Consider the following 27874-nt stretch of genomic DNA (forward strand, 5'->3'; position numbering starts at 1 on the left):
TCAGATGAATCAGCATTCCAGGTCTTTTTTGCTCCCTAGGTTTTCGAACACACCCATAATGTGTACATTTTTATGTATAACTACAGTATGTTCTCATTTTACTGCACCTTAACTTATAATGTACAATTGTACTCAACCTGTACACTGGCCTACAACCTACTGCTTGGATTGAACTACATACTGCCTGCACTGTAATAGCTAAAGCCAGGTTGTTTTAACAGGGTTATAATTGCACCATAAAAAACCTTTAATCTTGAATGTTGGACTGATAGTAGTCGCTCACGTGTTAAATGCAGCAGATATGATCATCATAAAGGACTAAGTGACTTTGATAAGGCTCAAATCATTATGGCCAGTCGACTGGGTTGAAGTGTTTATGAACCAGTGAATGGTGCTTACAGACAAATCTTACTGAGGTCCTGGGCTGCCTTGCCAAGACTCATTAATGTCTGGGAACCTAAAGGCTAAATAGTCTGGCACGGAACAACAGGAAAGCTACTGTGGTTTAAACTGTAGATAATTTAAATACTGGCAACAGTGTTTTGAACATTTATGTGTATGGGGCTGTGTAGTTGCAGGCAAGTGTTATTAGACTAATACTGTTAATATGTTATTATACCTTGTGTTATTATACTTCGGCACAGACACCAGCTGCAGTAATTGAGTTAACTGAGGCCAAAGAAGGCCATTTAACCAGAGAGTACAGATAGCAAACGTTAGTTCTCATAATACAATAAGCAGACAGTATACTTTTAGCAAAAGGGTTTATTCAAATAACAAAAAAAATCAGCAACAATACTTGTCAGCACCATAATGTGGAATAATACAGCTTAAACAGTAACGGAATTTGTCTCACTCACTATAGGAAAGCAAAGCCTTAGCTTCATTTGGCATGCTTACATTAGCCACTGACCTGCAGTAAAGCCATGTTTGTGCATAAATACGCAGAACTATTTGTAAAAAAAAAAAAACGTCTTTGGAAGATACTAGTGCCTTTTTAAATTTTACTGCGTTAGAGTTTTATAGAATTCTGTATAATTTGCTTTGGTTTAATTTTTTGTCACCTATCCACGGCAGATTAATCCACACTTCGACTTAAAATGTACCAGCCGTGCCTTAATTTACGCATTCAAATCACGATAAAATAACAGGGCTACTTGGTTACTCTTGAAATCCAGGCTTCTACAAGAACTGAACTGATGTAGTGCGTCTTCACTGGGACAAACGTCCACCGGTTTTCCCCTCCACCCACTAATCAGGGTCCCTTCACAGTGCTTGAAGACCACACACACAGTCCGGTCATCCCGCCCTAGCAGAAACGTGTCTGCTGCGGACACTGCCGATTATGCTCGCTAGAAGGCGCCCAGCCGACTGGTGGCAACTCCGAGTTTCGAACCCACAATTGAACTTTTAACAGTTGCTTGGAGTTCAGGGATCAAGGTCATAAGCATTTTTCTATGCAAGCTACCTGACGTTGTGGCATAACAAGCCAAAGAACGTCTAAGCTCCTAAATTTAAAGTCTCGAGCTGGACGTCCACAACTTCTCACTAGATCTTATAACCATAACAACAGACTTTGGGATGACGAAATAAATCAACGTACAACAGTGTACCACGGCAGTTCCGAGTTGGTTTAAATTGCCATCTCAGACAGCCGGCTGACCACAGTACCACTACTGGACAGCAGTGCCCACTGGGATAAGAGTCCAAAACCTAGTGAGCTCTCTACATAGGCAGCATTTTACATCACCCTATGCGCTCTCTCGAGAAGTAGGCTGTTCGAATTCTTGGATGCCTTAAAATGCTGCCTACTGAGGCACCTTAAATCTGAATGGTGTTTTGATTAAATAATGAGGAAGCATCTGATGCTGCCTTAGCAATGAAGGCAATCCCAGAATTCAGTGCGGCACACTTTTCTCACAAAAAAAGTAGGCTTGTGAGCAAATTTAGCCGTTTTCGGGACACAAAGGGAGAAGTTAGTTGACATGAGGCTAACTGTGTTAGCTTAGTAAGCGAAAGCTGATGGAATCACTGTCTAAGTAGTGCGTTCGATAACCTGACTTACTAGGATCCTCTCTACTTAGGCAGCAAGGCAGCTCACTAGGTTTATATGGGAGGAGGGCAGCCTGTTCAGTCTCCAGAAGAATCTCCAGAAATCAGTGATGAATGTTGCGAGGACACCAGTCAGTCTCGGGATAAAGTAAGCAGTGAACAGTCTTAAACCTACAAAGGAGGAAAAACATACAAATAAATACCAATATCACCAACCAAATCACCAACCAAATCTCACCACTGTGGCACAACAGGGTGGAGCAAAGCCATAACAAAATGTGAATATATAATATAATATATATCATTCTTCCGTTGCTGGGGTATATTTGCCAGACACATGCTCCTGCCGACCCATGCGACCCCCTGTTATTTGCAGATGCTTCGGTGGGTTCACGTGTGAGGCCAGTCTTGCGCATGGAGAGTCACACACTAATCTCCACATTCCTCTACAGCAGTGGTTCTCAAACTTTTTTTGTCACGCCCCCCTTTGGAAGATGAAAATGTCACCCGAAGCCCCCCCCCCCCCCCCCCCACAAAAACAGCTGACACAAATAGGCCAGTTTTAACTTTGTTGATATAACTTCAAGGATCATTAATGTTCCTTTGACCTTTATATCAGTCATTTCTATTGTACTTCACTTTATCAAACCACTTTTGCCATCACTAAACTGCTCCTTCAACCAGTCCGCTATTTAAAAAAAGGAGATTAAATTTGCAAACACTGCAAAAAAATATAAAGTTGAATCTGTGCCAAAAAAAGTCATTTGTGAGAGTTCAAGTCTGATCACATTTATTTTTTATCCCTGTCAAATACCTCTCCATTCTGTAAATCTAGACCAGGGGTTTACACTCTTTCATGGCTTGAGATCTCCTGTTTTAGTCTACTGGTCATCCTGATCTACTTTTTAAGGTCGGCCTCATCATTTTTCAAAAAAGCTTTGAAGCTTTCTTAAATGCGCTTCAGTTCCAATATTGATATTCAGCTTTACAGAGCAAGTGACTGAAAAAAACCCTTAACATTATGAGGAAGAATTTCAAAGATATTGCTTTGCAATACTTCATTTGGCTGCCAACTTGTGTGTAATGAGGACACTCAATTGAACCCCAGAACATGCTAGCGTGAATGCATGGAAAACAAATTTGAATTTTCTTTTAACAATATGATACAGACTGACCAACACTATTAAGCCAAATCAGCAATGAAAATTGACTTTACTTTTAATAGCCTTCTACAATGCTGGAGCTTCTTAAAGCGGAATATTTTCTTTTAAATAGAAGTGTTATTTAACTGCTATTAAATAGTTTTTCAACAAAATCCGCCCAATTTGGCAGATACCGCCCAATCTGGCAACACTGGAACGTGCAGAGCCCGTTGGTGCCTTTACTCGTAACGCGCCACAACGTAGTAAGTAGCAGTAGCACTAAGTAGTACTTAGTAGCAGTAAGTAGTAGTAGTTACCTCTTACTTACTTACTTACTTAACTTGTATTACTGCACTGTTTTGATGGAGAACTACTTGTTTGAGGTGCGCTTTTGAACTGTGTCTCTGTGGGAACACCTGCGTGCAGAAATGCTTCCGCAACAAAGTTGCCGGCAAAGCGGTGGTGGGGGGGCACCCCTGATCTAGACTCTGTCAGAATTAATACTGACAGACCTGAAAACACGGTTTGTTTAATGTCCATAGTAAAAAAATAAATTCCGACGTTAAAACATTGGTTCCGCGCTTAATTTCGGTCAGGCGCGCCCCACACTTTGAGAAACGCTGCTCTACAGGCACCTCAGGGTACTAAACAAGATCCTTACACAGTGTCGAAGACCCCACCCCCTTATTAGTCTGGTCTTTTCCCACCCATCATACTTAGTGGCCAATTGTGCCTGCTAGGGGGCACCCAGCCGACCAGTCGCGGAGCTGACATTCAGAGTTCAGAATCCTAGCGCTGGTGTGCTAGCAGAATATCCCACTGTGCCACCTGGGTGCCATTATATACAGTGAGGAAAATAAGTATTTGATCCCCTGCTGATTTTGTACGTTTACCCCCTTACAAAGACTTGAAAAGTCTATAATTTTTATGGAAGGTTTATTTTAACAGAGAGAGACAGAATATCAACAAAAAATCCAGAAAAAAAACATTAAATAAAAGTTATAAATTATTTGTATTTAATTAAGGGAAATAAGTATTTGATCCCCTACCAACCAGCAAGAATTCTGACCCCCACAGACCGGTTATGTGCCCATGAGGCACACAAATTAGTCCTGTCCCTGTATAAAAGACTCCTGTCACAGAATCAGTTTCTTCCGTTCAAATCTCTCGACCACCATGGGCAAGACCAAAGAGCTATCACAGGACGTCAGGGACAAGATTGTAGACCTGCACAAGGCTGGAATGGGCTACAAGACCATGAGCAAGAAGCTTGGTGAGAAAGAGACCACTGTTGGTGCGATAATTCGAAAATGGAAGAAATACAAGATCACAGTCAATCACCCTCACTCTGGAGCTCCATGCAAGATCTCACCTGGTGGGGTAAGAATGATTCTGAGAAAGGTGAGGTCAGTCCAGAATTACACGGGAGGAGCTTGTCAATGATCTCAAGGGAGCTGGGAGCAGAGAAATGCTGGATATGACCCCAAGAACACCATCCCCACCGAGCATTTCTCTGCCTCCAAACACGGCGAGTGGAGTTGATGCCAAAGAGCTCAATTTTGGTCTCATCTGACCATATCACATTCTCCCAAGCTTTCTCTGAATCATTCAGGTGTTCATTGGCAAACTTCAGACGGGCCTGTACATGAGCCTTCTCGAGCAGAGGGACTTTGCGGGCACTGCAGGGTCTCAATCCATTACGGCGAAGTGTGTTACTAATGGTTTTCTTGGTGACTGTGCTTCCAGCTCCCTTGAGATCATTGACAAGCTCCTCCCGTGTAATTCTGGACTGACCTCACCTTTCTCAGAATCATTCTTACCCCACCAGGTGAGATCTTGCATGGAGCTCCAGAGCGAGGGCGATTGACTGTGATCTTGTATTTCTTCCATTTTCGAATTATCGCACCAACAGTGGTCTCTTTCTCACCAAGCTTCTTGCTGATGGTCTTGTAGCCCATTCCAGCCTTGTGCAGGTCTACAATCGTGTCCCTGACGTCCTTTGATAGCTCTTTGGTCAGATAGCTCAGTCGGTAGAGCATCAGACTTTTAATCTGAGGGTCCAGGGTTCAAGTCCCTGTTCGGGCGAGGGTTAGGGTACAGGACTAGTGATCAGAAGCTCGCTGGTTCAAGCCCCACCAATGCCAGATTGCTGCTGTTGGGCCTTTAAGCAAGGCCCTTAACCTTTAATTGCTCAGATTGTATATTGTAACTGTACTGTAAGTCGCTTAGGATAAAGGCGTCTGCTAAATGCTGTAAATGTAAATGTATGCCTATTGTAATGGTAATACTCATCTGATTATTACTCTACTTTCCATCAGGTGCATTAACGTTAAATATTAAACCTGCCAGCCAATCAGAAACAATGAGTGCTCTTGGTATAAATAATTGTAAATCATGCCAACAATAGTTTCAGTCATGCTTTATGTTATTAAAAACCATGTTCCTGGTTGGGTCTGTCAGTTTTTTCGTTTTTATATATTTTTCATCATCAGCTTAATCCTAGTCCGGGTCGCAGAAACTCTGGGCACAGGGCAGGAATACCTTGGATAGGGTACCTATCCATCACAGCACATTGGCCACCCCACCCCTCAGACATAGCCACTCACAAAAACACGCTGAGATACAACCCGGGATCTAGCGCATTAGACTGTGTGCCACCCAAGCGCCCGGGTCTGTTATAGAACTCTAAAAGAAGTGCATTACCGTGAAGGGTCTTCAGCCAATGAAAACATTCCAGCAATGGGGACCACATTCCTCCTGTTCTCAAAACCACCATAGCTGAGGGTAACCTACAGGGATAAGTGATGTTAAATGTAGAGATGATGTTAACACACACAAACTTAGCAAGAGCACTTATTACAATTATATTTTAAGAAAATCAATAACTAGCTTTGCATGATGTTAGGATCCATCAGTGTTCCTATCTTTTCAATTCATGGCTATGACCTTGCTTTTCATGCATTTTTCTCAATGTTCCTACCAAGATTTATTTTTCTCAATACTGAAAAGACTACAGCTCTAAGAAATGTACCTGATTTAATGGTTGAAATATAATATATACTTTTTATTTTTTAAACACAATCAGTAGGCACCTGATATGACAAATCAGTGCTGTAGGACATTTAACAATCCTCAGACTCTATTTGTAAAAGAGGTAAAATACACTAATACACTGAAGCTGACATCTTGAACTCCTGAGTTCGAATTTTAGCTCTGCTACCGGCAGGCTGGGCGCCTACATGAACCATAATTGGCTCATTTATAGAGAGGGTGCCGAGTGACTCTCCACGTGCGAAACTGAGCTGTCTCGTGCAGGTGAAAAGATGAAGTCGGTTACAGCACACGTGTCGGAGGGGGCGTATGTTAGTTACGGCTCTCCTCGGTCAGGCGTGCAGGTCAGCAGCAGTAAATAGGAAGCGAAAAGCAATCGCGTAATAGGACACGACTTAAAAAATTGGGGGAAGAATTGCATAAGCTTCTTAATTTTTTGAATATGTAGCCTCTCTAATCTTACTACAACATGATACCAGTGTAACCGGATAAACATACCACAGCACCAGCATGTATAAACTGCTGAACCATACAATGTTACCAATACTAATATGAAAATCGGCCCCTAATAGTAGTAGTAGTAGTAGTAGTAGAACTTTATTGTCACTATAAATTGCAACAGGTACAATTACAGTGAAATTAGCCATCAACCCGTCCAGAACATTCAATATGACACGATGGGGAGACAGGACAGGAAGACAGGTTTTTAAGAAATAAGAAATAATGAACACATAGGGATAGTAGGAGATAAAAAAAACAACAGCAACCAGATTGTGTTCCCGTAAGGAGCACACTATGGTAACACGAAAAAAAAAAAAACCCTTTCAGCACACAAGCACATATAAACATAGCATAACATAATCACACAACCAGCCAGGGTTAGGGATAAAAGTAACCACTACGGGAGGCAGCCATCTGGCGATTCGCAGCCATAACAGCGCGCGCTACAGACCCGTCCTACCATAGTGGTGGGATTAAGCTAAGAGTGGAGACGTTGGTTTGGGTTAGGAAAAAGTTCTGTTCAGTCCTTCATTCCTTCAGTAAGAAAAGTCTGTGCAAAGTTCGCGATAATATGGCTGCAGCTCTTCCTGCCAGAATGAAAAACAGTCTGTGGAGGGGGGGGTAGGTACTTCAGCAGATCCTCTGGGGGAGTTTGTTATCGTCAAGGCCGTTGATAACAGGGGAGCCAAGAACAGAAATGACTTTTGTTTTGACTGAGCTCTAAATCAATTTTAACACAAAGTCTCAGGATTAATGCGTCTCTGGTTCACCTCATTTCGCAAAGCCGTTAGTTTCTCCAAAATGGAATCCATAGTGCGATTAATATTCAGTCTGAGTTCCAACGGCTCTGCCCACCATATCAATCAAATTGGGCAGTTTCTGGGGACCTTTGACAACTGACCCAACTCTTTTAATTTCCCGATACAGCAGGGTAACGCCTAATCCAATCAGCAGAAACCCCACCATCAAAGTTCCGAATAAATAAACATCCTCGATGTCCTCTAACGAAAGAGGTGCCAGGCACACGACTCCCCACGAGTCCATCGCGTATCCTGCCATCTGCGTTCCGTCGGGGCATGTGGGTTCCCCCGAACCCGAACTTCTCGATGAGAAGATGGTGTCAATAGCATTCAGAGACCATTTAACCAATTCCATAATTTCTTCTTTGAGAAGCAGTGCTAAGAAAATCTCTGTAAGTAGAGCAGACGAGACAAGACGATACAGTAGAGCCAAGCAGGAAAGATAAGGGAGGAGGAGGGAAAAGTGCGTCCGTCTTCCACGAGAGCTAAAGAAAAAGCTCTGGTCGTATCCAAAAGCGTTACGCTTCACCTCTACCAATACAACCCTCCACTGCTGAATGAGGAGCTTCACGACTGACACACGCCAGCACTACCGACTGCATCTTTTCACCTGCACGAGTGGAGTTCATATGCGGATCAGCCTTGATCAGCATTATTCGCCAACTCTGTGCAGGCGCCATCAATCAGTTATGAGGAACCCTGGTCCGGCTCGTCCCATCCCTGAACAACAGCCGACAGCCATTCGTTGTCCATGTGGCCGACCAGCCCAGCCGGATTTCGATACAATGTATTCGAAATCCCAGCTCTGGTGTGCTAGCGTGTTTTACCGCTGCTACAAACAAAACAATGTTTGTGTGTAGTCACGTATTCTAACCTGGTTTAGGATATCGTCAGCTGGCATTCTCTGCAGGTTTTCCAGGTGTGAGTGGAAGAGGTGGGTGTGTGTCAGCGAAACCTCCAGTAGTGCCTCGATGATGTAACCAATCGTGCAGTCATCCGGGAGACGGATCTTCTCTGCGGTGGTGATAAAATTACCCAGACTGGAAAAATAACCAACACAAGGCTTAAACATTTCAGGAAAGCTTAATTCATTGGGTGTGTAAAACACTAAGGTATTAAGTACCTTGCCCATGGGCTCATCTTGAGCGCCAGCCCTCGACTGATGCAAAACCCAGCGCCTCCAGTGGCAAACCAAAACTTCACAGATGTCTGAAAAATATGCATGAAAAAAACAACATGACACCGACTTACTTCATCCTGGCACCAATTACTTACTCACTAAAATCATGGAGTGTGGTGAAGGAGTCAACCGTTCACCATGTCCTAGCGGACCTCTTCTTTACCCCCGTGCTTCTACAGTAACAGTGTTTGAAGACCCCACCCACTTAGTCCGGTCATTTCCCCACCCAGCAGACACGGCGGCTGATTTGTCTCTGCTGCACACACTGCCAATTATGCCCTGCAGATGTCGAGATTCGACCCGGTCTGTTTCAGTGTAAAACTAGTAGTAAAAAACATTAGAACTAGCAGAGTAACACACCGATCCATCGCTCTTGACCCTCTCCGCAGCCTCTATTGGGTGATCCAGACTGGGCCGTCCCAGGTACACGTCCTGCGTGTGGGAATAGGATGAGAGCAGCCGCTGCAGACTCGGAAGGATGACGTAATTATCATCGTCCACGTGACAGAACCATCTAGAACAGAGGAGAACGAAAATTCATATGTAATTTCACAATGTTGCTAACAGGTGAAGGAATTATAAAAGAAGGGTATAACAGAAGGAATCATCAAAGGATCAGGGTTTACAAGCAACCATGGGTCATGTTTTGGGTCGATTGCAAATCATTTCACCATCTACCGTTCATAATATTGTCAAAAGATTCAGGGATTCTGGAGAGATCTCTGGAAACCACTGCTGAATGTGTGTGCTTTGAGCTCACGTTCATGCTACTGTGATAAATATAGCCATACGGGCTTGGATGTGCTGTGGAAAACTGTTGACACGACACAGTCTGCCTCTGCATTAAGAAGTTCTCTGGACCCAAGGTCATCACAGATGGTCCAGAAGACAGTCGAAACATATGCTGTGGTCAGATGAGTTTTTTTTTTAAAGAAAAACGGATGTCTAATTTACCTCTGTTATGGTTTAGGAGTGCATCAGTGCCCACGGCATAGACCACTGAAGTCGTGTCGTCATATTGTAGTCCACGCCATGTTGTTATGCCCATATTTGGTAACCCGGGTCTAACAGAAATTTTGAATGGGAAATATGAATGGAGATTTCACAAATTGCCTCTCTCGCATCCTGTAGTCATAAAAAATTGTTTTCTTTTATAAGCCTCTTAAATAACCGCACGAAGCGGCGCGATTCACCGGTGTAACAGTGCAGTGATATTCACGAGTTTTACTTTATATTTTTAGTAGCTAGCTACATTAAAGTAGAAAGCGAGGATGGTCGGGTGTTACGCCTTTGGTTGTACTCAACAAACGCGGGCCGCTCTTTCCGGCAATTCGACTGGTGTAGTTTAGTGACGTCTAATTAATGTGCAGTAGCATTAGCTTTCGTGTAGCATTATTAGTATTACGATCCTTTAAAAACCTCGTAATTCAGAGGATCCAGTGATGTACAAGAGAAAAATGTACACAGGACAAAACGTACAGGGTTCTGAACATGTTTATTTAGCACAGGATGCGTTAGAGTCGATTTTTTGAAACCGCCATTCATTTTTCCCATAGGAAATCTGACTTAGACCCGGGTCTCCAAATATGGGCATAACGAGGACTACAGAATGACGCACGACTTCAGTGGTCTATGGGTGACTTGCATTTGTGTGAAAGTTCCACTGACCCGGAGCTTTTTTCATGATTATTTTAGCAATAAAATGCCAGGCCTCATTCTGTACAAGCTACAACAAGGAGTGTATGTGCTTGACTGGCCTGCCTGCTGTCCAGATCGGTCTTGTATTAAAAATACAAGTGCAGCATTAAGAGGAGAATCAGACGACGGCGACCACAGACTGTTGAGCACCTAAAGTTTTGTGTTTCACTTGCAAAACATTGGGTCTGTCCGAAAACCTTTACGTCCCATGACCCATGGCTAATAATAATCACCCAGCAATGGGTGTAGCTGTTATACCCAAATCAATAATGTCTGTTTACATACCTTTAGCCATATACATCTACGTCTTCGGCATTAAGCAGACTTTTATCCAAAGCGACTTACAGTCTAAGCAATTGAGATTTGATGGCCTTGCTCCAGGGCCCAACACTGGCAACCTGGCAATTTTCTTCTACACATTGGATTATTTGTTGATACTAGAGATGGACCGATCGGGGTTTTTGGCACCGATTCCGATCTCCGATCTCCTTTCAGGGACATCGGCCGATAGCCGATTTCGATCGGGGGGGGTCTGGGGGGGGGGGATTAGCAGTAAATAAACTTAAAAAGAGCCTCACAGTAAAGATAAACCGGAGCAGCGCGCACGCGTGTGTGTGTGTGTGTGTTTGTGCCTTTAGAAGAGACGCTTTGTTCACAGTATCGCTATAAGTGATTCATTGATTCATGAGTTGATTCGTTTTTATGTGAAGCGTAAGTTTCTCTTCTCAGTTATCTCTCCGTGTTTACTGTTATTAATTAAATGTCGTGGTTTTAAATAAACACCAGCTACTACAGAACATTCTGTGTGACTCTCTTACATTAAAAAGCTTCATTAAAAAGCTTCATTAAACTGCTATTACCACAGATCTGTAACCGAGTCAGACTCGTTCCGTCTAAGGAGCTAAAAGTTTTCTAAAAGTTCAGCAGATGATCCTGAACTAACGAATTTGGTAATGAATAAACTTTTGCCTCGGATTGGCTCTGTAACGTCTTCTGTTCTCATCTACAGTACATCACAAGTAAGAACCGCTTACGATTTACCAAAGTGAACCAGGAGTTTATATAACGTGCTGATAGAATCGACTCAGATGTGACCAGGTTGAATTATCTTTTTAAAGTAAATATTACAATCAGCAAAATTACATCGTAAGAGCTTGCACGATGGTTTCTGTACGATGGTTGATGCATGGTGATGTGATGGTTGGTGCTTCGTAGCTCAAAGTCTGGATCAATCCACTGAGCTGTTAACTTAACACGGTCTTTATATATCACACGATCGGATCGGCTACTTTTAGGAAATATCGGCCGATACCGATTCGTAGCCGATCGATCGTCCCATCTCTAGTTGATACACATTCTAGAACGGTGAAAAGCTTTGACGCGTAACTGCTTGTGAAGTATTCTTTTAATACCAAATCATGACTAATTCGCCAGGTTAAATTGTTCCTAGTCTTGAATTGACCCTGTCCCAAACTTTCTGAGAGTCTTGCATGCAAAAGAAGATAAAAACAAGCTCAACTTCTTCTGTGATTCAATGAATTTGTCATATTCCACAGACATCTTGCAGCACAAGGCCTGACGTGTGTGCGCAGCTGAGCAGTTGGTGTTGATGACGTTGCCACCTAGGATAATAAAAGAGGGGTAAAAACAGAAAAGGTAAAAGGACAGCACTTGCAACTTTATTATCAAACAGTACACCTACATTTATTAAAGGTTTTACAGATGATTAATAAACCTAGACGAGTGTTGCCTGATTCATATTCATAACTAATATTGTTGTAAAAGTGAATGGACACAGTATCACTGTCAGATACAACCCAAAATGTTTCTGTACCTGTTATTTAAAAGCCAGCACTTCTATGACAGAGTGGGGCCGGCCCCTAGCCTTCGTATAATCGAGTGAGGAGTTTAAAGATCGTTTTTTAAATAATAAACTGTAGGGAAGTCATGTTGGCCCCATGCTGAGAGCAGTCAATAAAAATAGATTTACAAAGGCTTATGTCATGACGTTTATAACATTATGACCACCTTCCTAATATTGACCTGTCAAGACATAGACTCCACTAGACCCCTGAAGATGTGCTGTGGTATCTGGCTGTAGCCATCACAACTTAGTGCTTGTCAAACTCACTCAAATCCTCACGCTCGCCCATTTTTCCTGCTTCTAACATCAACTTTGAGGATATAATGTTCACTTGCGGCCTAATATACCCCCCCACTAACAGGTGCTGTGATGAAGAGATAATCAGTGTTATTCACTTCACCTGTCAGTGGTCATAATGTTATAAAATACAATGTATCAAGTCAAGTTACATTTGAATTTGAAATTATCAACCCACAAAGATTGTTACTACTTGACAACTCTAGATTTGTAATGTGATGTTCTATAGCAGCCTTTCTCAACCGGGGTGCCGTCAAAAATATTCTGATAATGATGGGTCGTTGGCGAACGATCCGATTCTATTGAACAGCTCTTTAAAATGAACAAAAAGGAATCGAGTCACACACACACACAGAGAGAGAGAGAGACACACACACAGAGAGAGAGAGAGCGCGAAAGAGAGAGACACAGAGAGAGAGAGCGCGAAAGAGAGAGACACAGAGAGAGAGAGAGAGAGAGAGAGACACAGAGAGAGAGAGAGAGCGAAAGAAAAAGAGAGACACACACACACTGATCATTATTACTACCTCATTACTGTAAATATTATAATTTTTATTGTTATTATTTTGCACTGTTTTTATTAATATTTTATTCTATTTCATATTTTTTTGCACATGTAACTTTTGTATATATTTGTTTTTTCTTACTGTTATTTTTTATTATTTCTCTCTAACTTGCTTTGACAATACGAATGTCTTTATTTGTCATGCCAATAAAGCTTCTTTTGAGTTTGAGTTGAGAGCCGTAACCGAGCTACAGAGAGAACATGCAGAAAAGAAGCAGTGCTCTTAGTATAATGACAAATAATTGAGAAATAAACTATAAACTTGTTTAATTATGTTAAATCTGATTCGTTCATGGCGCGAACTGAGCTTTTCGAGCCTAACTTACATCAAGAACAAGTACAGGGAGCGACTGAGGGCTCTGGACCAGGGGCTCCGTGTCTGCCTCTCATCCATCCCTGCCAGAATAGGGTGATTGTGTGCATCATCGCAGGCTCAGGTTTCCCATTAAAAGTAAGTCATGTTTACCCCTCCCTCCCTAAATGACACCTTATGGTGTGTGTGTGTGTGTGTGTGTGTGTGTGTTAGCAGTTCGAGGGCTGCAGAGTGTACGTTTTTTAATACATTTTAGACTGGGGCGACTTGAGATTTTGCATACTTTTAAAGGATGACTGAAAAAAGGTTGAGAAACACTGCTCTATAGCAAGGTAATAAACCAGTTGTGTGATATTAAACTTCGTTATTGATGATGTAACTCATATTATGGTCTCAACTCCTGCTTTACATTATTGTGAACATTTGCGACTTCATTGATGAGGTGTGGTTGTTCGTGTGTAGTCTCAAAACTCACAATCACGTTGCATGTGTAGTTGTATTACCTGCTTTTTGCCTCAGTTCCTTATCTTCGCCATCGGTAAAGATGAATGTCTGCAAAAGACAGACAGAGTGATTAAGGTTTTAAACACAGTTGCTTAAGTGTTGGGAGTTAGACAAAGTACCTCATTCCCCAAGCCTTCTGTGATTAAGCTGACTTAATTGAGAGACCCCAGCCAGCTTGATCAACTCATTGAGCATTTTTTAACACCACATTGGTGTATGTCAGGCAGAGACAATCCAACCACAACCACATAGAACAATAATGGATTTAACAGTATAATCAATATAGTAGTGACTAAATAACAGAAACCAATAACAGTATTTTAATCTCAGAAAAGTATTAAGTACGGCAGTCATACAAGTCCTGAATGTGGGATGGGGACTTCGGATAATAATGAGTCCGGGCTGTTTTGGCAGAAAAAGGTGGACCAACACAATATTAGGAAGTTGGTCATAATGTTATGCCTATTCGGTGTATATAAATAACAAAAAATAATATATATATATATATATATATATATATATATATATATATATATACAGTATATATATATATATATATATACAGGGGTTGGACAAAATAACTGAAACACCTGTCATTTTAGTGTGGGAGGTTTCATGGCTAAATTGGACCAGTCTGGTGGCCAATCTTCATTAATTGCACATTGCACCAGTAAGAGCAGAGTGTGAAGGTTCAATTAGCAGGGTAAGAGCACAGTTTTGCTCAAAATATTGCAATGCACACAACATTATGGGTGACATACCAGAGTTCAAAAGAGGACAAATTGTTGGTGCACGTCTTGCTGGCGCATCTGTGACCAAGACAGCAAGTCTTTGTGATGTATCAAGAGCCACGGTATCCAGGGTAATGTCAGCATACCACCAAGAAGGACAAACCACATCCAACAGGATTAACTGTGGACGCAAGAGGAAGCTGTCTGAAAGGGATGTTCGGGTGCTAACCCGGATTGTATCCAAAAAACATAAAACCACGGCTGCCCAAATCACGGCAGAATGAAATGTGCACCTCGACTCTCCTGTTTCCACCAGAACTGTCCGTCGGGAGCTCCACAGGGTCAATATACACGGCCGGGCTGCTATAGCCAAACCTTTGGTCACTCGTGCCAATGCCAAACGTCGGTTTCAATGGTGCAAGGAGCGCAAATCTTGGGCTGTGGACAATGTGAAACATGTATTGTTCTCTGATGAGTCCACCTTTACTGTTTTCCCCACATCCGGGAGAGTTACGGTGTGGAGAAGCCCCAAAGAAGCGTACCACCCAGACTGTTGCATGCCCAGAGTGAAGCATGGGGGTGGATCAGTGATGGTTTGGGCTGCCATATCATGGCATTCCCTTGGCCCAATAATTGTGCTAGATGGGCGCGTCACTGCCGAGGACTACCGAACCATTCTGGAGGACCATGTGCATCCAATGGCGGTGCCGTGTATCAGGATGACAATGCACCAATACACACAGCAAGACTGGTGAAAGATTGGTTTGATGAACATGAAAGTGAAGTTGAACATCTCCCATGGCCTGCACAGTCACCAGATCTAAATATTATTGAGCCACTTTGGGTTGTTTTGGAGAAGCGAGTCAGGAAACGTTTTCCTCCACCAGCATCACGTAGTGACCTGGCCACTATCCTGCAAGAAGAATGGCTTAAAATCCCTCTGACCATTGTGCAGGACTTGTATATGTCATTTCCAAGACGAATTGACGCTGTATTGGCCGCAAAAGGAGGCCCTACACCATACTAATAAATTATTGTGGTCTAAAACCAGGTGTTTCAGTTATTTTGTCCAACCCCTGTATATATATACTGTATATATATATACAGTACCAGTCAAAAGTTTGGACACACGTTCTCATTCCTGTGGTTTTTCTTGATTTTTTTTTAAATTTTCAACATTGTAGATTAATAATGCAGACATCCAAACTATGAAGGAACACATACGGAATTATGTAGTAAACAAAAAAGGGTTAAACAACCAAGAATATGTTTTATATTTTACATTCTTTAAAGTAGCCATCTTTTGCTTTGATGACAGCTTTGCAGACTTTTTGGCAATTTTCTCAATCAGCTTCATGAGGTAGCCACCTGGAATGGTTTTCAATTAATGTTTGTGCCTTGTCTAGAGCTGTGCAGAGGTAGAGTTGGTTAAATATAAAACATATTCTGGTTTGTTTAACATTTTTTTGTTCACTACATAATTCCGTATGTGTTCCTTCATAGTTTGGATGTCTTCAGTATTAATCTACAATGTAGAAAATAAAAATAATCAAGAAAAACCACTGAAGAGAAGGTGTGTCCAAACTTTTGACTGGTACTGTGTATATATATATATTATTATTATTATTATTATTATTTTCCCTTTAAACATATTTTTTCCAAACCTAGTTTCCAGGGTCAGTGTTCATGCTCTGTGATTTTATTCCACCCAATGGAAAAATAATCTGCCTGAACAAAAGGCTTCTTTCTGACTGTCTCTGGCTCATTTTGGCAAAGCATACATGACTTCTTTTCCATAAACAGAGCCTTGTACTACCAATCAAGATGGCACAATCTACGGCTGATGAGGACATTTTTCTTTGGATGATGATTAAGATTTAAGCTTTATACAACACAATTTATTGACAGATAGGTCAACAACACAGGTTTCGACATGGAAAATATGTTTTGCATTAGTTAGGCTAATAGGACCTGAGTGGAACCCATTACCTTGCAAAGAGGGGGATTGTGAAACATTATTGCCTCTGGTTATAGCCGTTAGTCGACGGCTCAGTAATGTAGGAAATTGGGGGAAACGACTGCACAATGCAAACAGCATTGTAAGGCTTGTTTAAAAAAAAAACCTCATTCCTGAGCTTTTTCCTGGCTTGAATTTAACAAGAACATAAAAACTGTAATAATAAACAACATGCTAAGCTGTTTTATGCATAACCCATGGCTTTTTTGATTCTGCACTAGAATAAACGCCATGCTGGTGCCTTTAGTCCCTAATCCCATCACAGCTTTACCAATAAATCTAAACTTGCCAGGCATGCAGCCAAAACCAGCTGCTCACTTCCTTCCAACCTTTACTCTGCAAACTTTTATTAATACAGTGCTCTTATTATAGGGTAACAATATTTTGGTTTTTAAATAAAGAGGACGCCTGGTTCGGGGAAGGAGGAGGGGGGGGGGGTATTTCATGTCGTCGGTGACACCATGGCAATGTGTATGGGGTAGAGATTTAAATAGTTGACAAATGAGTCAATAACCATCCAGCTGTGTTACTGAACTTTAATAAATGTACAGCTGCTCTTTAACAAGGGCCTTTATGGTCAGATAATCGTATTCCTTCACATTCAGCGTTAAGACCTAAACAATAATAACAACAAATTAAAAAACAGCAGTCACCTATAAATAAAAATCCCTTTATTTTTTAGTTTCTTTGATGTATTGTACAATCGTATCAGCCGACTTATTAAGAGTGTTTTAACTTTAATTTGATTCACTTTAATTACTTGCTCCCATCAGTAGAAACTAGGGTTGCCAACTTTCAGAACTGGAAATTAGGAACACCCTGGGCTGGCAGGTTGGCGGAAGGCATAGGGTGGGGGTTGCTTTGGCGGGTGTTTACACCTACAAAAAATATTACGGGTCTTGTCAATTTGATATTTTCTTCCACAAAGTAATTTTAGTTAACCAAACTAGATTTCTTCCTAGGGTAATTTCACTGTAGTTCAGCTTCTTCCAGTGTGGAAGTCTCAGTCTAATCTGCAGCATTTCTCTCCCGTTGATAAAAATACGGAATAAAGCGCGTCTTCGGTTATATCGGTTCAATACGGAACACCACGTTTAGTTTCCAAATAAGGAACTAGAGATGCATGTGTACCGATACTGGTATGGGGTATTTGACCGATACCGCGCTCATTAACTTGTACTCGTACTCGCAAACGAGGCTCCGATACTAAACATCCGATACCGTGTGCCTAGTGCACGTTGCTGCGTTATGCCTGGTTCACGCTACACGATTTCTGCCCTGATTTTCACTCGGCGACCGGTCGGCGCTAGATTTGCCGGCTCGGGAGCGACTCGGCGTTCGTTTCTAAGTGTGAACTATCCGACAACTCGATCCGACCGGCTCGCCGAGCGCTCGAGTTTTCTAGCACGTCAGATATCTGATCTGAGATGTGCGACTGGAAATGAGTGACATGTCGAACAGCCAATGAGAACGCAGGATACGGTGTGAGGGGAAACGTAGGAGAGAAGTGTAAACAGGTGGGACAGGGGAATAATATAGTTTATATCAGAATACATCAGCACACACACACACGTTTTACAGTATTTCTGACCTGATCGTTCTCTACAAAACATAACAACAAAACACCAACATTGCAAAAATATTTAATAACCTCCAACTCGCTACAGAACAATCCGTGCTATTCGTGTTGCCAAATCCACTCAGATTCATTTATTTTTCCTCCTTGATTTCATCACGTCAGCGCACAAACACTTTGATCACTCGCTACTTGTTGACGTGCATTTTTGGACGTGGTATCATTAAACCCCTCGTCACTTCTCACGTGTGTTTTTGTTTAAAAAAAAAAACGGTATTCTAAATAGGTATTGGTATCGGTATCGGCAAGTACAAAAATACATGTACTTATGCATCCCCATAAGGAACGATTCCGTATTTTACGGGACGGTTGGCAACCCTAGTAGAAACCCAGCAGTGAGATGTGTCTTCTAGAGCTTGCTGAGCAATTTCCACAGAATGCAGTGCCATCACGGTGTTGACAAGAGCCTCTGTGTTAGTACGTGCACGTGAAAATCAGACTTATTAAAAAAAAAACAGATGCACTCCTAAAAAGACCTAAAAACAAACCAATGCAAAAACATACACACAGAATAGCGAGTGCAGATTAGAAAAGTCGAATCCCGGACATTTTTGGTGATTTAAAAAAATTTTTTAGGTCTCAAAAAGAGGACTTGTCCGGGAAAAAGAGGACGTATGGTCACCCTATCTTGTTAATGAGTGCTAACTCTTATTAGTACAATCACAAGACAGCGGAGTGTATTCAGTGATAGAATTGTCTCTGTCCTGGTCAACAGACAGGCTGAGAAAGTCTTTTGTACCTCAGGCAGTCAGACTGTTTAACACCACACGATGGCAGGGATGTTAGCCGGACTCAAACTCACGCACACCTACAGTATCATGTCAAATTTACAGTTTTCTACCTTTAATCTATCTATCTATCTATCTATCTATCTATCTATCTATCTATCTATCTAATAAATCCTTAACCATGCTCCAAATGCTATGTTCATTTATCAAATTTGTAACATTTTATCAGCTCCACTTACCATATAGAAGCACTTCGTAGTTCTACAATGACTGTCTGTAGTCCATCTGTTTCTCTGCATCCCTTTCATGCTGTTCTTCAGTAGTGTGTGTTGTGCTGGTATAAGTGGATGAGACACAGCAATGCTGATGGAGTTTTTAAACACCTCACTGTCCCTGCTGGACTAAGAATAGTCCACCAACCGAAAATATCCAACCAACAGCACACTGAGCAGCGTCCTGTGAACACTGATGAAGGTCTAGAAGATGACCGACTCAAACAGCAGCAATAGATGAGCGATAGATCTACAAGGTGAACCAACTAGGTAGGAGTGTCTAACAGAGTGGACAGTGAGTGGACATGGTATTTAAAAACTCCAGCAGCGCTGCTGTGTCTGATCCACTCATACCAGCACAACACACACTAACACACCACCACCATGTCAGTGTCACTGCAGTGCTGAGAATGATCCACCACCTAAATAATACCTGCTCTGTGGTGGTCCTGTGGGGGTCCTGACCATTGAAGAACAGCATGAAAAAGGGCTAACAAGGTATGTAGAGAAATAGATGGACTACAGTCAGTAATTGTAGAACTACAAAGTGCTTCGATATGGTAGGTGGAGCTGATGAAATGGACAGTGAGTGCAGGCCAGGCCTTCTTCTTATTGAATATTAAACCCTGACCTTACAAATGCTCAAAGGCACAAATTTCCATAGGCACACTTCGAAATCCTGAGGCTGATATAATGACAAATAAGATCCAACTACATATGAATGTATATGGGTTTGTAATTAGATGTCTAACAAACTCACAGTCCACTTACTTTTGGCTATATAGTGTAGCATTCCCTACCTGTTCTTTGGCTTTCGACACCCAGGTCTGGAAAAGCAGCTGCAGCCGGGACTTGTGATACTTCCTGGTGGTTTTGACAGCAATAAAAATGTCTTTTAGCTCCAGAGCTTCTCTGGACCGTGAGCCGGATACGCTGAAATGTGCGTCTCCTTGCACCCCCTGGAATTTGGCATCTACAGTGGGCAGCCCAGTGACACTCAGACCTATGGCATTATTAGCACCCTCGCAGCTGGAGGATCTTCCTCGAGGCAGAGGTTGGGGCAGCTTGCCTTGCCTCGGTTGTGTTTGGAGCGTGGGGATCAGTAACAGCACGAGAGCACAAAGGGCCAAGGAGGCGAGAAAGCAACGTCTACTCGTGCCGACTGGCGAGAGATGCATTCTTCCTGCTCGGAAAGCCGGACTAGCCGCCTGGGCTCGACCACCTCGGCTCTCTGGTGCCCATCTTCAGTGCAATAAACGGGAATCTGTATAAGAAAGCAAATACAGAGAAAGATTAGTCAAGAAGTAGGCATAGCAACATTCTAAATACGTGTGGCACATATCAATACAATAAAAAAATATAGTTGCTTTTGCTCTGACCACATTTTCCCAGACGCCTTCGTTACTGGGCGCTTGGGTGGCGCAGCCGTCTATAACACAAGCCCACCGACATTAAGACTTGGGCTTGAATCTCGGCAGTGCTATCGGCCGACCGGCGTCTACACAGACATGACTGGCTATACCTGAAAGGCAGAGAATCACTGTGATAGATTGGCGCCCTGTCCGGGATGTGTTCGTGCCTTGCGCCCAATTATTCTGAATAGAACCAAACTCACCACAACCCTGACCAGCATAAAGTGCTTGATAAAAATAGAAAACAAGAACCAGCGTGACGCAGCGGTAAAAACACACGCTGGTACCAGAGCTGAGATCTCGAATACATCGTATCGAGTCTCAGCTCTGCCTGCTGGCTGGGCTGAGCGGCCACATGAACAACGATTGGCCTGTTGTTTAGATAACTGATGCAAGTATGACATCTGTTGGCTGATTGATGGCGCCTGCACAGAGACGGGAAAAGAGTGCTATCAGGGTGTGTCTCTCCGTACACGGTGCTGATCCGCATTGCACTCGTTAAAATGTAGGTGACAGAATGCATACGGCTCCTGCCCACGTGTCGGAGGGGGTGTGGGTTAGCTTCGTTCTCCTCAATCAGAGCGGGGATCGGCATTGGTGGAGAGGACGCATGATGCAATCGGGCAATTGGACGCGCTAAAAAGGGAGAAAAAGAAAAAAAAAAAAGAAGAACCGTTGTTACTTTGGCACTCGGCCAGTATGTATTCCTGCCAGAAAGGCTTCAGACAGCTAGTAGCAGCTCAAATCAGGATTATATGATGCTTAAAGATAATAAATGAGATTATTTTCATATAGTGGAGGCAGTCAGTGCTGGAGGGAATCAGTAAAATTCAAATCAGGCTTCTAGGGGAGGACTGGAGTTGCGCAATGCTGGAAAAAGCACTTCATCAATGAGGAGCAAAGTGCCAAGCTGAGCCTTGCACAAGACCATAAGGATTTAATCATAGAGGACTACAGGAAGGTCATCTTTTCTGTTTTCAGCTTGACCCAACGACTGGTCATCTAATGTTTAGACAGAGACCTGAAAGGCCTACAAGCAACGGGATTTTGCCCCCACTGTGAACTTTAGTGGAAGATTGGTGATGATCTGTGGGTGCTTCAGCAAGGCTGGTATTGGGTAGATTTGTCACTGTAATTGTTTAAGCAATTGAGGGTTAAGGGCCTTCCTCAAGGGCCCAAGAGTAGCAACGTTCTGATTACTGGTCCAGTACCTTAACCGCTGGGCTACATAAGTTACTTACGGAAGCGTATTGCTGCCACACAGATAAAAAAAAATACCGTCAGTATGTCATTATAACGAGAAAAGATGTCGTTATAACGAGAAAAGGATGTCGTTAAAACGAGAAAAGGATGTCGTTAAAACGAGAAAAGATGTCGTTATAACGAGAAAAGTTCATTACCTTAAATGCTGCGTAGCTGATGGAAGCGTATCTGCTGATGGAGAGACAGTTTGCACACATGCATGATGCTGTAGCTTGTGTAACCCTGCAGCTTACCGGGCCGATCAAGATTCTCCTTTAGGAACAACAATGTCTAAACTTACTTTAATATTCAACATTTGTCTGACATTCGGCATTCCGATCTAAATAAGTGCTTCAACAAACACATAAGACCCACTTATTTTATGATTTCTTACACGAATGAAAATAGTCAACATACTACAAAAACAATTTTATGTTAATTTTAAGATTACGTCTATTCATCTAAAGAAAGGTTATAATGAAACCGTTTATCAAACAACCACTTCATCTAACGAGTTAGGTACCGTCATAAAACTAACTGAGAAACGTAGGAGACATTTACTCTGCACTTATCCAGACTAATAAATCCATTTAAATCTTGTATGATTTGTATTTTTGGAAATATAATTTGTATATTTGAAATATAAATGTATAACAGATTTATTGATCTTTATTTAAATGTAATATAAAATAAATACTATGTTATTTAAAAAAATAAGGTGTTTGTAGTAGGTGAGAAACATTGATGTGTTTGTGTAAAAATTGTTTGACATTAATTCACCAAATCATACAAGATGTTTCACCGTTAGTTTTTGATGGTACCTAGCTCGTTAGATGAAGTGGTTGTTTGATAAACGGTTTCATTATAACCTTTCTTTAGATGAATAGATGTAATCTTAAAATTAACATAAAATTGTTTTTGTAGTATGTTGACTATTTTCATTCGTGTAAGAAATCATAAAATAAGTGGGTCTTATGTGTTTGTTGAAGCACTTATTTAGATCGGAATGCCGAATGTCAGACAAATGTTGAATATTAAAGTAAGTTTAGACATTGTTGTTCCTAAAGGAGAATCTTGATCGGCCCGGTAAGCTGCAAGGTTACACAAGCTACAGCATCATGCATGTGTGCAAACTGTCTCTCCATCAGCAGATACGCTTCTGTCAGCGATACAGCGTTTAAGGTAATGAAGTTCTCATTATAACGACATCCTTTTCTCGTTATAACGACATCCTTTTCTCGTTAAAACGACATCCTTTTCTCATTTTAACGACATCCTTTTCTTGTTTTAACGACATCTTTTCTCGTTTTAACGACATCCTTTTCTCGTTATAACGACATCTTTTTCTCATTTTAACGACATCCTTTTCTCGTTATAACGACATCCGTTTCTCATTTTAACGACATCTTTTCTCGTTTTAACGACATCCTTTTCTCGTTATAACGACATTCTTTTCTCATTTTAACGACATCCTTTTCTCGTTTTAACGACATCTTTTCAAACGACATCCTTTTCTCGTTTTAACGACATTTTTTTCTCGTTTTAACGACATCCTTTTCTCGTTATAACGACATCCTTTCTCGTTATAACGACATACTTTTCTCGTTATAACGACATACTTTTCTCGTTATAACGACATCTTTTTCTCATTTTAACGACATCCGTTTCTCATTTTAACGACATCTTTTCTCGTTTTAACGACATCCTTTTCTCGTTATAACGACATTCTTTTCTCATTTTAACGACATCCTTTTCTCGTTTTAACGACATCTTTTCAAACGACATCCTTTTCTCGTTTTAACGACATTTTTTTCTCGTTTTAACGACATCCTTTTCTCGTTATAACGACATCCTTTCTCGTTATAACGACATACTTTTCTCGTTATAACGACATACTTTTCTCGTTATAACGACATACTGACGGTATTTTTTTTATCTGCGTGGCAGCAATACGCTTCCGTAGTTACTAAACCTGTCAAATCACGAAATTGAACTGTTGAATTTGGACAATTTTGTGATTTGTTAAAAGGTTTAGTAAGTTTATTGGGCGGCACGGTGGCTCAGTGGGTAGCACTGTCGCCTCACAGCAAGAAGGTCCTGGGTTCGATCCCTAGGTGGGGCGGTCTAGGTCCTTTCTGTGTGGAGTTTGCATGTTCTTCCCGTGTCTGCGTGGGTTTCCTCCCACAGTCCAAAGTGAGGTGAACTGGAGATATGAAATTGTCCATGACTGTGTTTGACATTAAACTTGTGAACTGATGAATCTTGTGTAACCAGTAACTACCTGCCGTCATGAATGTAACCAAAGAGTGTAAAACATGACGTTAAATTCTAATCAATAAATAAATTAGTATGTTTCTTTATTCCAGCAACACATGTTTTTCCCCAAAGCTAGTCTGAGTTTTAATGTCATTTTACTGGTCAGCAAAAGGGTGATATAAACAGCAATCTGCATCTTAAACCTACAGCAAAGCAAAAGTACAGTTTCAATACACACTGTTCAGCCATAACATTAAAACCACCTCCTTGTTTCTACACTCACTGTCCATTTTATCAGCTCCACTTACCATATAGAAGCACTTTGTAGTTCTACAATTACTGACTGTAGTCCATCTGTTCCTCTGAATAACAGCCCCCTTTCATGCTGTTATTCAATGGTCAAGACCCCCACCAGACCACCATGTAATTCTCAGCACTGCAGTGACAATGACATGGTGGTGTCAGTGTCACTGCAGTGCTGAGAATCATCCACCACCCAAATAATACCTGCTCTGTAGTGGTCCTGGGAGAGTCCTGACCATTGAAGAACAGCATGAAAGGGGGCTAACAAAGCATGCAGAGAAACAGATGGACTACAGTCAGTAATTGTAGAACTACAAAGTGCTTCTATATGGTAAGTGGAGCTGATACAATGGACAGTGAGTGTAGAAACAAGAAGGTGGTCATAATGTTATGGCTGATCAGTGTAGTTGTATAGTTTGTCCAGAGACAGCTGTGAGCCCAACAGATGTTAGGGTCACCAAACAGATTTAATAGTAACTCTAAAACCAACCATGGTTTAACCAATTCATGGTTAAAGAGTCAATTCATGGTTAAAGAGCCAATTCATGGTTAAAAAGTCAATTCACGGTTAAAGAGTCAATTCACGGTTAAAGAGTCAATTCATGGTTAGAGTCAGTTCATGGTTAAAGAGTCAATTCATGGTTAAAGAGTCAATTCACGGTTAGAGTCAATTCACGTTAAAAGCGTAGATTTACAGTTAAAGAGTTAATTCATGGTTAAAGAGTCAATTCGCGGCTAAAGAGTCAATTCATGGTTATAGTGTCAATTCATGGTTAAAGAGTCAATTCATGGTTAAAGAGTCAATTCATGGTTAAAGAGTTAATTCATGGTTAAAGAGTTAATTCATGGTTAGAGTCAATTCATGGTTAAAGAGTTAATTCATGGTTAAAGAGTTAATTCATGGTTAGAGTCAATTCGCGGATAGAGTCAATTCATGGTTAAGAGTCAATTCACGTTACAAGAGTTAATTCATGGTTAAAGAGTCAATTCACGTTACAAGAGTTAATTCATGGTTAAGATTTACAGTTAAAGAGTTAATTCATTTTTAAAGAGTCAATTCACGTTAAAGAGTTAATTCATGGTTAAGATTTACAGTTAAAGAGTTAATTCATGGTTAAAGAGTAAATTCGCGGCTAAAGAGTCAATTCATGGTTAAAGAGTCAATTCATGGTTAAAGAGTTAATTCATGGTTAAAGAGTTAATTCATGGTTAAAGAGTCAATTCATGGTTAAAGAGTTAATTCATGGTTAAAGAGTCAATTCATGGTTAAAGAGTTAATTCATGGTTAAAGAGTCAATTCATGGTTAAAGAGTTAATTCATGTTTAAAGAGTCAATTCACGTTAAAGAGTTAATTCATGGTTAAAGAGTCAATTCGCGGCTAAAGAGTCAATTCATGGTTAAAGAGTCAAATCGCGGATAAAGAGTCAATTCATGGTTAAAGAGTCAATTCATGGTTAAAGAGTTAATTCATGGTTAAAGAGTTAATTCATGGTTAAAGAGTCAATTCGCGGATAAAGAGTCAATTCATGGTTAAAGAGTCAATTCGCGGTTAAAGAGTCAATTCACGTTACAAGAGTTAATTCATGGTTAAAGAGTTAATTCATGGTTAAAGAGTCAATTCATGGTTAAAGAGTTAATTCATGTTTAAAGAGTCAATTCACGTTAAAGAGTTAATTCATGGTTAAAGAGTCAATTCGCGGCTAAAGAGTCAATTCATGGTTAAAGAGTCAATTCGCGGATAAAGAGTCAATTCATGGTTAAAGAGTCAATTCATGGTTAAAGAGTTAATTCATGGTTAAAGAGTTAATTCATGGTTAAAGAGTCAATTCGCGGATAAAGAGTCAATTCGTGGTTAAAGAGTCAATTCGCGGTTAAAGAGTCAATTCGCGGTTAAAGAGTCAATTCACGTTACAAGAGTTAATTCATGGTTAAAGAGTTAATTCATGGTTAAAGAGTCAATTCGCGGTTAAAGAGTTAATTCACGTTACAAGAGTTAATTCAAGGTTAAAGAGTTAATTCATGGTTAAAGAGTCAATTCGCGGTTAAAGAGTCAATTCACGTTACAAGAGTTAATTCATGGTTAAAGAGTCAATTCACGGTTAAAGAGTCAATTCGCGGTTAAAGAGTCAATTCACGTTACAAGAGTTAATTCATGGTTAAAGAGTTAATTCATGGTTAAAGAGTATTCGCGGTTAAAGAGTTGAGTCAATTCACTGTTGAAGAGTCGATTCACGGTTGAAGAGTCGATTCTCTCTTCACTTGGCTACATTTTGCTATGCACCAGCTAGCATCTATACGAGCACAATATAAAGACTTTTCCAGTCAATATAAGTAATATTAATGGGTCTGTAATTAAATATTTTTTAAAATATATAATCTTACCATGGAAAAACTGGCGTATAGCAGTATTTCTCAGTCCCAAACCAACTCTTACCATCCTTTCGACTGTCCTTATTATTAAAAAGTAGCAATTAACGATTAAAATGCAAAGTCGCTGAAGCAAAAGCGGGTCCTTCACTGTGGAAAAAACACCCGTGTATTATATAAAAGTCCATGTAAAAGTAATAAAATGCATAAACGTGGGTAGCTTGTTATTGTTCTTGTCTTCGTGCAGAAACTAGTAGCAAAGTTCACCTAAATGAAGCATTTCCGTCTACTGTAGAAACTTCAGGCATTATAGACTGTATTTACACTGCTTACTATGAACATAAAGTAAAAACGAGCACTTATAGCTCCATATGAAATGAACACATTCCGTTTGTTCAGCAGCAGTTGTTTAAAGAGCAGTCACAACAGTGTGAAAAGCAAAACTGAGCAGTTTCACTTTGCGTCTTACTTCGACTTCGAAACATTACGGTAAAAAAGGGCGGTCGGCTGATCGCCTCAAACAACTAAGCTTTGTCAGCCGGCTGTCCTTTTGTACCGTAATGATTCGAAGTGATTGTATGTGCAATGCAGGTTGGAATTAGGTGGGCAGGGTTTGAATGGTCGGGTCTCCCTTTGCCCTAGTGGCTAAAGGTTACACAATCATTTAAAGTTAGGAAACAGTAGCATTATTATTTAATTATTATATTATAGTAATAGCTTTCTATAATGTAAAATTAAATGCTGTTTAATACTGTGTGTTGTTGTTGTGGGTCTGAACCTACCAGATGCTCAACAGTCAATAATTCAATGTATCAGTTATATTCTTCATAACTAATATTGTTGCTCCTTTATTAGATATGACATTGGTATAAATACATTCCAAACATCCTTTGTAGAGATGCGTCTCTTTTGTATAAGGGTGATTCTTCAATTGGGGGCTCT

General features: G+C 40.9%; 1 protein-coding gene across 3 annotated transcripts; it reads right to left on the reverse strand.

The window, feature by feature from the left end:
• Positions 1-750: 750 nt before the first annotated feature.
• Positions 751-27326, reverse strand: rfng (RFNG O-fucosylpeptide 3-beta-N-acetylglucosaminyltransferase). Of its 3 annotated transcripts, XM_063002804.1 has the most exons (10): positions 27200-27326; positions 26948-27082; positions 20152-20615; positions 13967-14015; positions 11944-12046; positions 9087-9240; positions 8670-8755; positions 8421-8586; positions 5898-5983; positions 751-2223 (listed from the first exon to the last, which is right to left on the reverse strand). In XM_063002804.1, the coding sequence occupies exons 3-10, from the start codon at positions 20527-20529 to the stop codon at positions 2157-2159; spliced, it is 1089 nt and encodes a 362-aa protein (XP_062858874.1). In that variant the 5' UTR covers positions 20530-20615; positions 26948-27082; positions 27200-27326; the 3' UTR covers positions 751-2156. The 3 variants fall into 3 exon arrangements, with proteins under 3 accessions (XP_062858874.1, XP_062858875.1, XP_062858876.1); XM_063002805.1 differs by having other exon boundaries at positions 26948-27326; XM_063002806.1 differs by lacking the exons at positions 26948-27082; positions 27200-27326 and adding an exon at positions 20731-21032.
• Positions 27327-27874: the final 548 nt, after the last annotated feature.

This window comes from Trichomycterus rosablanca, chromosome 10 (genome assembly GCF_030014385.1).
Source record: "Trichomycterus rosablanca isolate fTriRos1 chromosome 10, fTriRos1.hap1, whole genome shotgun sequence".
NCBI lineage: Eukaryota > Metazoa > Chordata > Actinopteri > Siluriformes > Trichomycteridae > Trichomycterus > Trichomycterus rosablanca.